General features: G+C 45.6%; 1 protein-coding gene across 2 annotated transcripts in view; it reads right to left on the reverse strand.

Annotated features, from left to right (window-relative positions):
- Nucleotides 1-313: 313 nt before the first annotated feature.
- The window catches only part of NUP93 (nucleoporin 93), a 114723-nt gene continuing 101281 nt past the window's right edge, over nt 314-13755 (reverse strand). For both annotated transcript variants that reach the window (XM_023555580.2, XM_003416298.4), the window contains exons 10-22: nt 12648-12805; nt 11356-11521; nt 10964-11057; nt 9761-9952; nt 8942-9068; nt 8754-8826; nt 8408-8452; nt 6732-6848; nt 5846-5964; nt 3798-3915; nt 3272-3355; nt 1749-1877; nt 314-580 (exon numbers count right to left, since the gene is read on the reverse strand). In XM_023555580.2, coding sequence (XP_023411348.1) covers nt 470-580; nt 1749-1877; nt 3272-3355; nt 3798-3915; nt 5846-5964; nt 6732-6848; nt 8408-8452; nt 8754-8826; nt 8942-9068; nt 9761-9952; nt 10964-11057; nt 11356-11521; nt 12648-12805 — 1533 coding nt within the window. In that variant the 3' untranslated portion in view covers nt 314-469. The remainder of the gene's footprint in view (nt 581-1748; nt 1878-3271; nt 3356-3797; nt 3916-5845; nt 5965-6731; nt 6849-8407; nt 8453-8753; nt 8827-8941; nt 9069-9760; nt 9953-10963; nt 11058-11355; nt 11522-12647; nt 12806-13755) is intronic.

Consider the following 13755-nt stretch of genomic DNA (forward strand, 5'->3'; position numbering starts at 1 on the left):
AATGCTGATGGTGGCTTTCACATTCAAATACCGTGAAAAATGAACGATGACCCTGTTACATGGACTAGTTTATGTAAATAAAAGTAACTCCCAACGGCTTCGTTTCCTTGCTCATTTTGGGCGAACATTTAATCATTAAGGTCAATTTTAACCAAATCATAGATGCCTCCATAACCTATCATTCTCTGGCCCAAGAACAAGTGAAGGCATTTCCCCCCAAGGCACAAATAAAAATTCAAACAAAAATTTTAAAGGGGAAAAAAACAACAAAAAGCAACCAAAACAATGAAAATAAAAGGATGTTGAAAAGAAATACAAACCAAAGAAATTTATTGGTGTTGACAAAAATACATAATACAAAAACAAAACAACACAACAGAAATGAAACCAGAACCCCTCTTGCCAAAGCCGGCCCCGCGCCTGATGCACCGACAGAGTGCAGTCCCCGCAGCCACCCAGAGTGTCGCACTTAGTTCATGAGAACCTCCATCTGCACCAGCCTCGCGTTGGTGTCCCCAGACGTCCGGTAGGGTATCATTCCAGCAAAGGTGATCAGAGCTCGGGCTTGACTTCGGAGTTGCTGAGAGAAAGTGGGAGGAAGATAAGAAAACAGGTTACCTTCCAAGTCAGGGCAGTGTACTGAAAATGGTCACCAAGTGTTCAATTGTTTACCCTTGGAGCCAGGGGCAGATTCCTGGTGGGTGAATGACAGCCTTATTCTCCAATGTCATATTCTCCCACCACGGTACAGAATTAGCAAATTTCGACAACTGGAGCCCCAATTCCAGAGGCGTCAAAGCCTTTCTACTGAGCAAAGGGTGAATAGGTTTGCCAAGCAAGCCGCTTTGGCCTGACACATTTAACTAGCTCTGACACAGCCCGGTGATGCAGAACTGCCTGCTCCACTTTCCCGAGGCTCTCTCTCCTGGCTGGTTTCTTCTGGCCACCTGCGTCCACGGGGATCTGAGTTTCCAGGCCCCCATGACACATTTGCAACACCAGAGGCCAACGGCTGTCACTGTGGGCAGGCCTAATCTACTCTTTTCCTCCTCTGCTGCTTCCCTTTTCTTTCATTCCTTCCTTCCTGATGTAAGTGCTTGGTCCTCTTTTCCCAGGCAACGATATTTATGGAACTCCTCAATGGTTCCAGGAAGGAAAAAGATGGCCCTAAGAATTTAAACCCAAGTGTTTACAATAACAGAACAAAAGAAGGCCTTCACTTTGTTTTCCAAGTGATAAATTACTGAATAAGGAATAAAAAAAAAAAAAATTAGGAAAACAGCTTCAGATGATTCCTTCAAAAGAAATACTGCCCCATATTCGAGTGTGTAGATGTTTACACCAGCAAGAAGCTGCATCTGCAAGAGAGGTCTACAAATACCTTTTCTGGACCAGAAACAGGGCTTTTAAGGAAAATTCAAGGGTCACTTACTAGGCTTGCTGAAAGTGCTCACTCATGAGGTAAAGCTCACAAAATAAACCTTAAATTTTACAATGAGCAAGAAATTCCCATGGAATCAACTACAAATTAGCACTCTGTCTGACTTTCTAAAAGGTGACAGTCACAGGCCCAGCCCATTTTTTTCTTTAGCTTGAGAAGAGCAGCAGTCCCATTCACGTTCAATTATCTGTCTGATAAAGAACTGCCAGCTGCCAGGCACCAAGAGCAGTTTCAGGTCAGGTGGTCTCATGAGAGTACAATGCACAGCAGACCAGAAAGGCGGTTCTCGAGAACACTGGGATCTTACAGAGTCGCGGTCCTCGATGACTCGCTGGGGCCTGGATGCTGAGGACGGACTTGTCCCCTTGAGCCTCTTAAACTGGGTGAACAGGATGTTCATGGTGGCGAGAAGCACTTCTGAGAGGTTGTGCCTGATCTACATAGAGAAAAACACACAGAGTTAGGAAAAAGAACCAAACCCCCCAGCGTAAACAATAGGTACAGGGAGAGAAAGCCACTCTCTGGTGGGTCTGGTCACACCACACCCCCACACCTGTCAGGGGGAGAGCTGCATAGGCTCCAAAAATGAGCTGATGGCATTGATGTGTCAAGAGTGAGAGTAAACCCCTGGCAGTGCTGCTCCGAAGGCTAGTTGGCCGTTCTTACTCTCTTCCTTTGGTCCTTCCTCCTAGGCAGAAGCAGTGAGCCAAAGGCATGCTGATGTCTGGCCAACAGAGTGAGTCACAAAAACATCTGGCCTTGAACGTCAGAAGGTAAGGATGCATGCACTAGTCCTCCACAGTGCCACCACTCCCACTGCCTGAAACCCACTAGACTCTCTCCATCAGACCTGCATGGCCTGAGTTTGCACCCTCTGGCAGGGTCCTTGGGAGCATCTACTAGGGCAGGCCCTGGTGCACCGTTGCAGCCCCAGATGCGGTGAACGACGTATCCAGAGGAAGGTGAGAAATAATAAAGGAACAGTGGTTGAGGGAAGAATCACAGGGAAGGTCGCTAAGGGGCAAGACCTTTTGACCTGTATGTGCCACAGTGGATACCTGCCCCACCACATGTGTAGAAGCTGGCCTTATTTCTTCCTCTAAAATAAAAGGTATTTGTCTTATGAGTAACTTTCCAGAGCCAGGGAGCTGGCCCTGAGTGTTTGTGGCTCTAGAGGAAGAGTCTTACTGGGGCTGCACCTGAGAATGACCGTGGGAGGCCTGGTGGCAGCCCAATCAGGGAAACCAGAATCCCCAGGGGTGGGGCCTGGGCATGAGGATATATTAAAGCTCTCCTGGTGAGTCCAGTCTGCAGCCCAGCCGAGCAGCACTGGGCCAGGCAGTGGTGATGTGCTAGTGACTGCAGAGACTGTGGTCCTGGGGCTCAGGGGAGTGGTCAGTTAGTCCCTGGCCATGACACTTGCTTCTTTAGACAAAATAGCTCAGGGAGGGGAAGGACGGCAGTGAATCATGATGTGGGTTTTGTACACCCAAAGGGACTCCGTAAAGATCCAAGTACTAAAATATCCTCAAGAACATATGGATCATAAAAGAAACCACACCTCACAGGGTCAACCAGGAAACTGTTTCTCCCAAGAACATGCATGATGGCTCAAGTGACTGCATTCTCTGAGTCAAGAATTAGGACAATAAGCTGATGTATGATGTGTGCACTCACAGAAAACCAGCCCAGGGTATTTGAAATTGGACAGTCCTGGAAAAGCCAGTCCATCATAATGAGAACTCTTAAAGTTATTAGCCACTTTAAAACAAAAAGCTCTTAACAGAAGTGGGGGGAAAGAATCCTGTAAGTCCTGAAGAAAGGGCTCACCTCATCACTGAAGTTTCTGAAGGCAGCCACTCTCTCTTCCACACTTTCCTGATTCAGGGGCACCAGCTTCAAGCGATCAATTATCTGTTTAAAACAAACAAACAAAACAAAATCCACCAACCCCATATGACACAAGCCAGCGGTCATTTCATAAACATGAGCCATCATCTAGTACATTCATAAAGGGTTTCTTACAATGAAACACACTCTTCTCCCCAGGACACACAAAGGCTTTGATTCTAACTGGCAAACTTCATTTTCTGAAGTCATTTTAAAATTCAGAGATTTCACATTACTTTGAGAAACTGCTCTATTTTTAGCTTAAGGGGGAAAGGGATAGAAAAAAGGAAAAAGAAAAGCTCAACACACAGAAATTCCCTTTAAATGCCCAGGATCGTATTTGTCCTTCGTCATTTAATGGGCATATTGGTGGTATTTCCTTTGTTTTAAATGAGTTCCGTGAAGTGGTTTGAGTTTTCAAGGGCACACATTAACTTGTACTTCAAACAACCCTCCTGCAACTTACATCAAAGGCTCTGTCAATATGACCACTGTGATACTCATCAAAAAAGGTGATCAGGTCCAACAGAAGATAGAACGTGGAGTCCACAAACTTATTTGCACTTATTCCCTGAGCCCTATACCTGAAAGACAAAAAAGGGGCGGGGCATGTTATGAATTTCTCCACAATCCTAAAAGTAGGGCAGAATTTGAAAAGCAACAAAACCACTTGGACTCTCTGGGCAAGGGGAATTAAGGTGTGGAAAATACTTCTTAATACCATCAGAGTCTGACGGTAGCCTGGGCATGAATTCACTTACACACATTTTGCACAAAGCGCTGTACTCCAGCCTCAGCCACCATCTCGGCATCCAAGTTTCCAGGAATAGTGGGAGTGCTGACAGGCACAAACAGCCCAGCAGCCATCCCTGGGGATTATTTACAAATAGAGGTATCCCATTTGCCAAAGAATGTTCTTTTGTGTTGTACTGGGAAAGCATTCCAAACCCAGTTTTCTCTGGGTCACTTTATTAGGATTATCTGTAGAGGACTACAGTCTAGCAGTTAACCTGGTTAGTCTGCTAGCTCAGGTAACTCACTGGGGAGGAGGGTGGCATCTGAAACACCGGCCATTGCACCTAAGAATTTCCCATCCATCCTTGATAGCTTTGTTCCAAACTGCCTTTGAGATGGCTGATAGAAGTACATCCACTGTAAGAGTACATCGATGAGCATAACACCTAGAGTTAAACCTAACATACACGATGAAAAGCGACTGAGATACCATTTCATAACCACCTCTTTGGCAAACGTTTTAAGAATATGACAATAGCAAGTGTTGGCTGTGACATGGGGAAAGGGAATGCTCATATACTGGTAGTGTGATGCTGAATTAGTAGAGCCACTTCAGAAATCTGTTTGCTGTTACCTACTAAAACTGAGATGCATTTGTGCCCTAGGCCCTGTACTTCCACTCTGAGAGAAAGTCCTGTACACACGTATAAAGAAACAGGGAGAAGGACGTTCGCTGAAGCACTGCCAGTTCAACCCAAATGTCCAGCAGCAATGGAGCAGATGACATCACGGTATATATGACTCATATCATGAAATAACGCCCAGTAGTTAAAACAGAAATAAAATCTCTATGTATCAGCACGGTTAGACCTCAAAAATAATTTTGAGTAAAAACAACAGATGGCAAAATGTTATATGCAGTAATGACACCATTTATGTAAATTCAAAAGCCCACACCAAAACCAATACTACACACAGATTATAGGCACACACGTATCTAGTAAAAGCATAAGAACATGGGCTGGATACATAACATAGTCACGCTTGTGGCTGCCAGGATGAGGGTGAGAGTGCGGGACCAGACAGGGAAAAGAATAAGACTATGAGGAAGACTGTTATTTATTAATATAGGTCAAATTCCATCACTGGAAAGTCTATTACAAGGAAGCTTCCTCTGGAATGAAAATATATTTCAGAGCTCAATTCCTTGGCCCAATAATCAAGACAAGAGAATTCCAGTATCATTAAATGATCTGAACAACCTAGGAAGTTTTGTTCTGTATTTACACCAAGAGTGCCCAAGTGCTGGGTAGGCCATTAAGAACCCATGAAAGGATGTTGTGATGCCCAGTGGAAGGCAGAGGAAATAAAGAAGAGATAAAAAGAATGGTAGTGAACACCTAGCCCAATACTTCGATTTTACAGATGAGGAAACAGAGGCCTAGAGGATAAGGATGTACACGTTGGGTCACACAGCCAGGTCATTTCTGAAAATCCAGCTAACAGGCCTGTGTCATCAAGGATTAATGTGTCATATAAGGATTAATGAGTTGGCATAAGCACTATTTACGTTTGCTCTTATTAAGGATACCACTGTGAGATAGTCCTAAAATTAAACTCTCATCCCATGGTGTTTTCGGAAATACTCTCCACCCCAGCCCAACTCAGCTACATCAGAGTCAAACCAAGGAGAGTCACCCCCGCAGGCCTGGGTGGGCACCCGTGACCTGGCAGTGGCACTGGGCCCTCACGGTCCCAGAGAGTCAGCTCCTGCCTCACCGTTCAGCAATGGAGAGCGCTATGTTCTTCAGCCTCTCTTTGTTGGACTGCGGTGCGCTGATCTGGGGGACGACAGGGCTGAGCAGTTTGTTCATCAGCTCCAGTACCTTGTCAGCATTCTGGTCAATTTTTAAAAATAAAGATAATTATCATAAAATAATCAATAAAGAGAAAAATAAACTGAATAACCTGAACAAGAGAGGGAGCTCTCTGGTGCGATGGACGGAAATGCTCCGTATCTTGATCTAGGTGGTAGTTACCCATATACCTGTGCAAAATTCATCCGGTTGCACACTTAAGATGTGTACATTTTTCTACATGTTAATTATACCTCAATCAAAACATTTTTTTGAAATTAAAAAAGAAAAACTCTCCACGAATCATAACCCTCTTTTTGACTATTTCCACTTGCTACCAGAAAGAACGTAATTTCTTTAGGTCATACAATCATCAGCAGTCATCAGATGCTCTCATGTAGAAATATTTATTCCCGTTCTCTCAAAATGTCTCGGTGCCATATTCTTCGCTAACACGCACTCGTCACCAGCACGTCTGCGGCCGCCCAGAAGGGAAACACAACGGCATTTCACCAGGAGCTTCGCCATCTTAACGTGATGCTTATTCTGCTGCCAACTGAGACTACAGTTCAATGCCTGGAGGATATTCTTTCAATATGTCGCTCTCATTTGGCCAGAAATACCTTATGGGCAGAAATAATCCTGTAAAATGGGAATTTCACCCTGATTGGACCATTAACTGCCTAAATGCTAGAGAAAATGCCTCAGCTGGGAGAGTGGTACAACCGCCCTGTCAAAATGTTTATGCATTTAATGCCAAAAGGCCGGCAGATCTATTAAGTGCAGAAGAAGGAAAGGGGCACATTTACCTTGGCAAGGTCATAAAGCTTTGCTGCTTCTTCAAACAGGCCTTTATTTTCTGCCACGGAAGCAACTTTGTTGATAATAGGCTTTGTGTCGCTAGTAAACTTATCTATGACTCCAGGCTGACAAGACAAATTACGGAGGGGGAGTTAGAGAGAGACTGGTGCACAGAGCTGTTATTTTAAACACAGAGAAGCAACTGGGATCCGAAAAATACTTTAACTGAAAATGCTGGCCCTGGGCAATGCATATATTTCATAAGCGAGGCGCTGGCTTTCTTGAAGATATAAGGTCCTATTAAAAATATGAAAGGGACCAAGACAACTACATACGAATGGGCAGACTCCCTGGAAGTGCAGAGGAATCAGCGATAAGACATCTGTGCTTTCTAATGTTCCTAAATGACCCAGAGGGTAGGCGAAATCACCAGTGACTTTACATTTCCTGAGTTTTTTTAAGGCACTAGGGGAGATCAGGGGGCTGAGAGAAAGTATCTGAAAGATTCTGGATATGCTTTCCAAGGCAGATGGCCAAAGAAACTCAGTGCTGAAAAACACCCGGCAAGTAGTATCAAGATATTAAAAAAAATCACCGTTGCCATTCAACAGCAACCAAATGGTCAGGAGTACAAGGTAGGCCTTAGGAGCTACGGAAGAGCTGAGGCAGGTCACATGACATCTGGCCCTTCTGATTCTCGGTCAGCGCTGGACTAACTCAGGTGACCTGATCCTGCCACCTTGGAGGCAGCAAAGCCCCATGGTGGGCTCTGGGGTTTAAAGGCCTTGGTTCAAATTCCAGGTCCCCTTCTCACCAATACATGATACAGGGAGAGGGGTTAACCTCTCTTGTCTCTACTTCCCCAACTGGAAATCAGGAATCACAACAGCTCCTACCTTGTTGGGTTACTGTTTAGATAAGAAAATACATGGGAAGTGCTTAATAAAGTGCCTGGCAACTGCCGTCACTCAATAAGCATGAACCGTTGTCATCAGCACATCACTGTCCTCTGTTCTGAGCTCATCTCAAGGTCACTGAGTCCAAGCCACTCATTTTTATAAGTGGGGAAACTAAGTCCCTGAGAGGGGCAAGGATTTTCCCAAGGCCACAGGGAAAGTGCCTCAGTTGAGGTCGGGACCCTGGTTTCTGGCACCAGGGCCTCTGCCCCTTCTGCTCCGCGCCGCCCGATGGGCACCACAGGTCTCGGTGGAATCACTGAGGCTCATGGGAAAAGCTGCATTTCCAGTGCTGGTGCAGAGTTCTGAGCCCTCAGAAACTACCTTTTGAGAAGGATCAAGTGCATTTCTAACTTTTCCAACTGGGGATGGGGGGACAGTAACCAAACTCTTTTTTTCCTACCTATTTTCTGAGCTGAGAATGGCAGAAATGTAGCCTTCTCAGTTCAAACAACGGCAGGCATGAACAGATGAGTGTTCTGAACATAATAAAAAAAATTTTTTAAAGCTATCTAAACCCAGATTTACATATTTTAAGATATAAACATGTGTAAAATCAAGGTCATCATTTTGGGCCTGTAATTTTCATTCTTTGTTTTTTTAACTAAGCAGCTTTGTTCAGGTTTGCATCTTTAGTGCCTTGAATCCTAAAATCCAACTGTCTTCTTTTGACTATTAGAACTCACCAACTGCAAACCAACAATTCTCTGGGAATACATTTAACCCACCTTTCTACTGCCATCATTCTCTAGTTTCCCAAGAATCATATCGAACTGCGGAGACAAAAAAAAGTTTACTGGGCAAGGACACATATACATGTATATACGTGTATACACAATCCCAATTCCTCTGAGCCAAAACGAGGGAAGAAAATAGGGAAGGCAGAAGATTTACAAATATTTAAAACAGTGAGACTGAAATCACTATTTCCATTGTTAAAAACTAAAGAAAACGCCGACAAGGGCCTAGGCCATATTCACCCTAACCGTATTGAGGTAAACACGCAGTATCACCTCAGCATGAGAACATGCACACTGAAAACCACGGGTGGAAGAGAAAAGGAAACTGCCATACCTCTCGACTTTCTATCACAAGCTCGCTCACGCAACGCAAAAACATATTTTCTCCTTGACTATCTTTCTCGTCTCTGTAAGAGGACAGAAGCAACTTGGTTTCTGGTATGGACGGGAGGCCTCTAACGGTCATTCACGGAACGGTGGAAATCAAAACTAGCTGAAGTAAATGGTCACAAGCAGTTTTACCTGAGGAAGTAAAAGTACTGGAGGGCTTCCCGCGGGTCCGTGGACTCAAACTTCCGCGTGTAGAGCATGAGCAGACGCACAAAGTTGAGCCGCCGCATGCAGGGAGGGTCTCCAGGCTCGTGGCTGACTGCGCCGTGGGAGACAGGACCAGTTACAACCCGACTGTGCCTCTGACCCTCGCAACCCAGGAACCATGGAAGCTGAATCCAAAGACCTGGTAGCTACATCTGCAGCCCAGCCAATGTTTACCAAGGTAAGTTATGGCCAATCCCTGTCACCACCCTGTACAGAGTGGAGAAAACACCTGGTAGGAAATTACTGGTATGCTGGTCTTTGAATGAAAACATGGTGACTACTGACCATCACAACATGTGCTCTGGGGTGATCTTGCTACACTAACAAGGAGCCTATATCATCCACACTGACCTTCCCTTCCTCTCCGACGCCCCCCGCCCCATGCAAGGATGCACAGATGGCTGGTTGAAGTTTCCAATTCCATTAAAGCCAGAGTCCTAAGGAGAATCAGACTCGAGACCCCAGAGACGGCTTCTCCTGCGTCATTTTCTAGGCAACCAGACCGGCCACAAGACTCGCACTTTGTACAGCACCTTATATATTTAATGCCCCAGGGAATGTTAGCGGGGGGCACAAGCAAGAACCCTAACACTAACCATCCAAGAAGCCCAACTGCCTACAATGCTTGAAAATGTTTGGTACCATTTGTCCAAATTGTTATTGATTGTTGTTTACGCATCTACCGCTGCCCAATGGGTGGTGTGTTGTGGTTACACCACCGCCAACCCAGTCACCAATACTCACGGAGCTGCGCGCTCTGTCCAGAGGATTTTAAAAGCAGCTTCAGCTCAAATAGCACCAGTGCCACATGGACGGCATGGCAGCGTAGCCGCTCCATGCGGAAGAGAAAGGCGATTGCAGCTTCGAACTGTGCAGTCAGGAAGAGGACTTGGAAGTAGAGGAAGGGCTGCTGGTTCACCGTGAAGTGGGACTCTCCTGGGGGAAGAGGGCATAAAGCCCGGTCAGAATGAAGTGGTCTGCTGGCAGCCCCGTCCTAGGCACAACCCTGTGCCTAAAGGACTGGCTGGCTGTGGAGAAGGTACCAGCAGGAGCCTGTCTCAGTGGAGGGGCCCCTGGACACCAGGAACTGCCACAAGAAGCATGACCTGGTACAGCAGCCTTCTCTTGACCTTGCAACACCACTGGCAAGTGAGTAGCATGTTGTAAAACCCAAAATGTCTGCATTGTGTGAGAGAAACAGAGTTAAGGACCTTCAAACAGACTTTTACAAAAGGGGCTGATTATATCCTTTACCCTGAGAAGAGTCACTCAACAGGAGAGAAGTGAAGATTTCAAAGGAGCATCAGTTCACTTGTATTTATAGAAATCTGAACTCAACTGCTGACCACTAACTGGAATCTTGGATTCTTTTCTTTCAAGAATTTTTAAACAATTGGGGGAGGGAGGAAAGAAAGGCAGGGAGGGAGGAAAGAAGAAGGGAAAGGAAGAGATATCTCTCCCTTGTTTGTGCTCAGATACAGTCACTGACAAGACCTACTAGAAAGCAATAGCCAAGTCCTCTCTGTCTCTCCTTGCACAAACGTCTATCAGAGCAGTTCAATGAATTGGGGAAGATAGTTTACTGTCTATGATCATATAACCAAAAAAAACCCCCAAACCTATTGCCATCGAGTCAATTCCGACTCATAGCGACCCCATAGGGCAGAGTAGAACTGCCCCACAGGGTTTCCAAGGAGCGCCTGGTGGATTTGAACTGCCGACCTTTTGGTTAGCAGCCGTAGCACTTAACCACTACATCATCAGGGTTTCCTATGATCATATAACTCATATATATTTCTTAAGGCCATGTGGCCTCTACTCAAATTTGAAACTTTTCTTTTTGTTTTGTTTTTAGGAGCCACAGGGGTTCTGCCAGAAAGACAGAGTTCAGAAATGAAGGAAATCTAAGTAGTCACCTTAGGTGGAAAACAGAAGGGGATTTCTTACCATAGTCTTCCAATAACTGTTTCTGGAACTGTGAGAGGCTGAGCCTGTCTTGTGGGGAGCTTGTACCATCGTCATCGAAACACACTTGGTTTAACTAAATCCCCAAGAGAAACACACGCATTGGTACGAACTACTTCCTGACACAGGGCATGCAGAGTTGTAGCTGCTCAGTAGCTGTGATCAGTGCTGCGGGCTGCAGACTGCGCTAATTGCTCTGGTACTGGCTGGGCATTACATGGTAAAAAATGGGACCAGGAGATGGGAAACCCACTGGCCCTGATCACCTAATTGGCATCACCTAATTGGCATTAAGCAGGTAAAACCTGTGTGCATGACATGAGCAGAGGGTTGGGGGCTAAAGCCCTGTGTGCGGAGAGGGAAGCAGCGCCTGCCTTCAGCCACAGGTAGTCCTCAGTTTTGTCGGCCACTTCACTCTGGTTGTCGGTGACATCACATCTGCCAATGATGCAGTACACGGCCCGCTTGTAGGGGTCCGTGTTGTTCCGGAGGGCCCGGCGGTAATGCAGCCGGAGCTTGTTTTCTGTAGCTGGGGACAATCTAAAGACACAAGGGAACAGACAGACACAGACACACTTGCCCTCACTAAGTTCCTCCAGGACATCTGAAAGCACCCCAGGTCCTAATCATAGTCATGAAGTCTCCCTTCACTGAGGGTAACAGACACTGTCTCTGCCCACATCCCCTCAGTACCACCACGTCAGCCTAACTGCAGGCTTTCTCTAGTCGCAGCTCTAGTTTGTAGGGGTAGGCCAGAATTGGTGGAGAATGAACATGCCACCCTAACCCCCAGCAGCCCTACCAATGACTGGCAGGAGGAAGTCCTTCCAGTAACCATCTCAACTCCCTCTCCTCTCTACTCCCTGATCCATGTGGGATCACCTCCCAAATAAACTACTTGCCCTCAAATCCCTGCCTCAGGGTCTCATTCTGGGGAAACGTTAAGACATTAACCCTACATACACCCTCGAATAAGAGCAAGACAGGGGCCTATGGTTTGAGCCAATTTCTTGACATGACATTATTAATGCTGCCAAGAAAAGCACCCCTACTTTCTCACAGGTATAACTGGAGTAACCATCATCATTTCTTCTACATTCATGTAATGTATACATATTGAAACTGGGTTTAAATATGAACTTAAGTCTAATCACATCAAGAAAATCCAGAGAAAAGGCTAGTTCTTTAAATGTAAGAGAGCATAAAAAAAATACAGTTAGTGCATTACTTCACTGTATTTCAAGGTTACTAACTTCTAATTCTAGCCTTTGAGCAATGGCATGCATGACAACCTGTTTTCCCAGGCCAGAGAAGCAGTGTTAATGAGTAAAGCGTAACAATGCAACAAAGTCCCATTTTATAAAGTGTCCCTGATGTCAAATAAGTCACATCATGCTGCCAGCCACAGCCCCTCCCTCACTGCAAAAAAAAAAAAAAAAAAAAACAGATGCATGCAATTCTAGACATCGGTGTTAGAATGGGGCTCTCTTTGAAAGGTTTTAATTGTTGTTCTCGATAGTTCTACTTGCTTTCTAAGCTTCGGTTTTTTTTTGGTCCCTAAGCAGAAACTGATTTGGAGCCACGCACAGGAAAAGAAAACACTGTCCGTGTAGGCCACCCCGCTGACTACATGTGGCTTCTGGGCGCGTCGTTTCACATGCTGTACCTTCTGTCCTTGCTGTTCATGTACTCCTGGAACCAGGTTTTAAACTCTCCCAGCTGGTGCTGTGCTCGATTCACCACCTGTGAGGCAGCAAGCAGGTCTCCACAGCGCATGCAGTAATAAATCAATGCCCACACAGGATGGCCTTCCACTTCTCCATCCTAAAAGAGGAAAGACACTCGAAATAGGCAAATGAGGCACAGGGAGGTTCAGTACTTTGTCCAAAGTAAGCTGGTAAGTGGCAGTCTGGCTTTAGAGCTTTTCCTCGAAGGCACTATGCTACCCCACCTGATTCAAAACCAGCCCAATGGTTTCTCCTCGGAATCCCAGTGGGCTACAGAAATGGGGTGACATGTTCTTTTTTTTTAAATAATTTTTATTGTGCTTTAAGTGAAAGCCCACAAATCAAGTCAGTCTCTCATACAAAAACCCATATACACCTTGCTACACACTCCCAATTACTCTTCTTCTAATGAAACAGCCTGCTCCCCCCTCCACTCTCTCTTTTCGTGTCCTTTTCTCCAGCCTCTAACCCCCTCCACCCTCCCATCTTCCCTCCAGGCAGGAGATGCCAACATAGTCTGAAGTGTCCATCAGATCCAAGAAGCCCACTCCTCACCAGCATCCCTCTCCAACCCATTGTCCAGTCCAATCCAGGGGTGACATGTTCTTTTGTGGTCACTTATAGGAACCCCCACAAAGCAACAGCTAAAGACATTCACTGACCAACAAGAGACTATCATTATCCTACCTGAGATTATAAAATGTTAACTGCTAGTGATTAGCTAAATGGACATTGGCATTTTCATTCATTTGTCCATCCTGCATTTAAACAATTATTGAGCATCTTTGTATCAGACACTGTTACAGACATTGGATCTGAGAAGGCAGCTCTGGTCCCACTTTCCCAAGTACCATGGCATATACTAAACTCGTCTATGTCACCGTCTGTGCAGCAGGCCTGTGGTTACCCCCTCTCTGCTTTTCCCCAACTCCTCCAGAATAGTGGTCCTCAGATCTCCTATCTTAAACCCTCCATCCTTCCCCATCCATAAGGGACTCTTTCTAAAATCCAGATCTGGTCACGTCATTTCCTCACTTAAACCACTGT

This window comes from Loxodonta africana, chromosome 21, assembly GCF_030014295.1.
Source record: "Loxodonta africana isolate mLoxAfr1 chromosome 21, mLoxAfr1.hap2, whole genome shotgun sequence".
In the NCBI taxonomy this organism is placed as follows: Eukaryota; Metazoa; Chordata; class Mammalia; order Proboscidea; family Elephantidae; genus Loxodonta; species Loxodonta africana.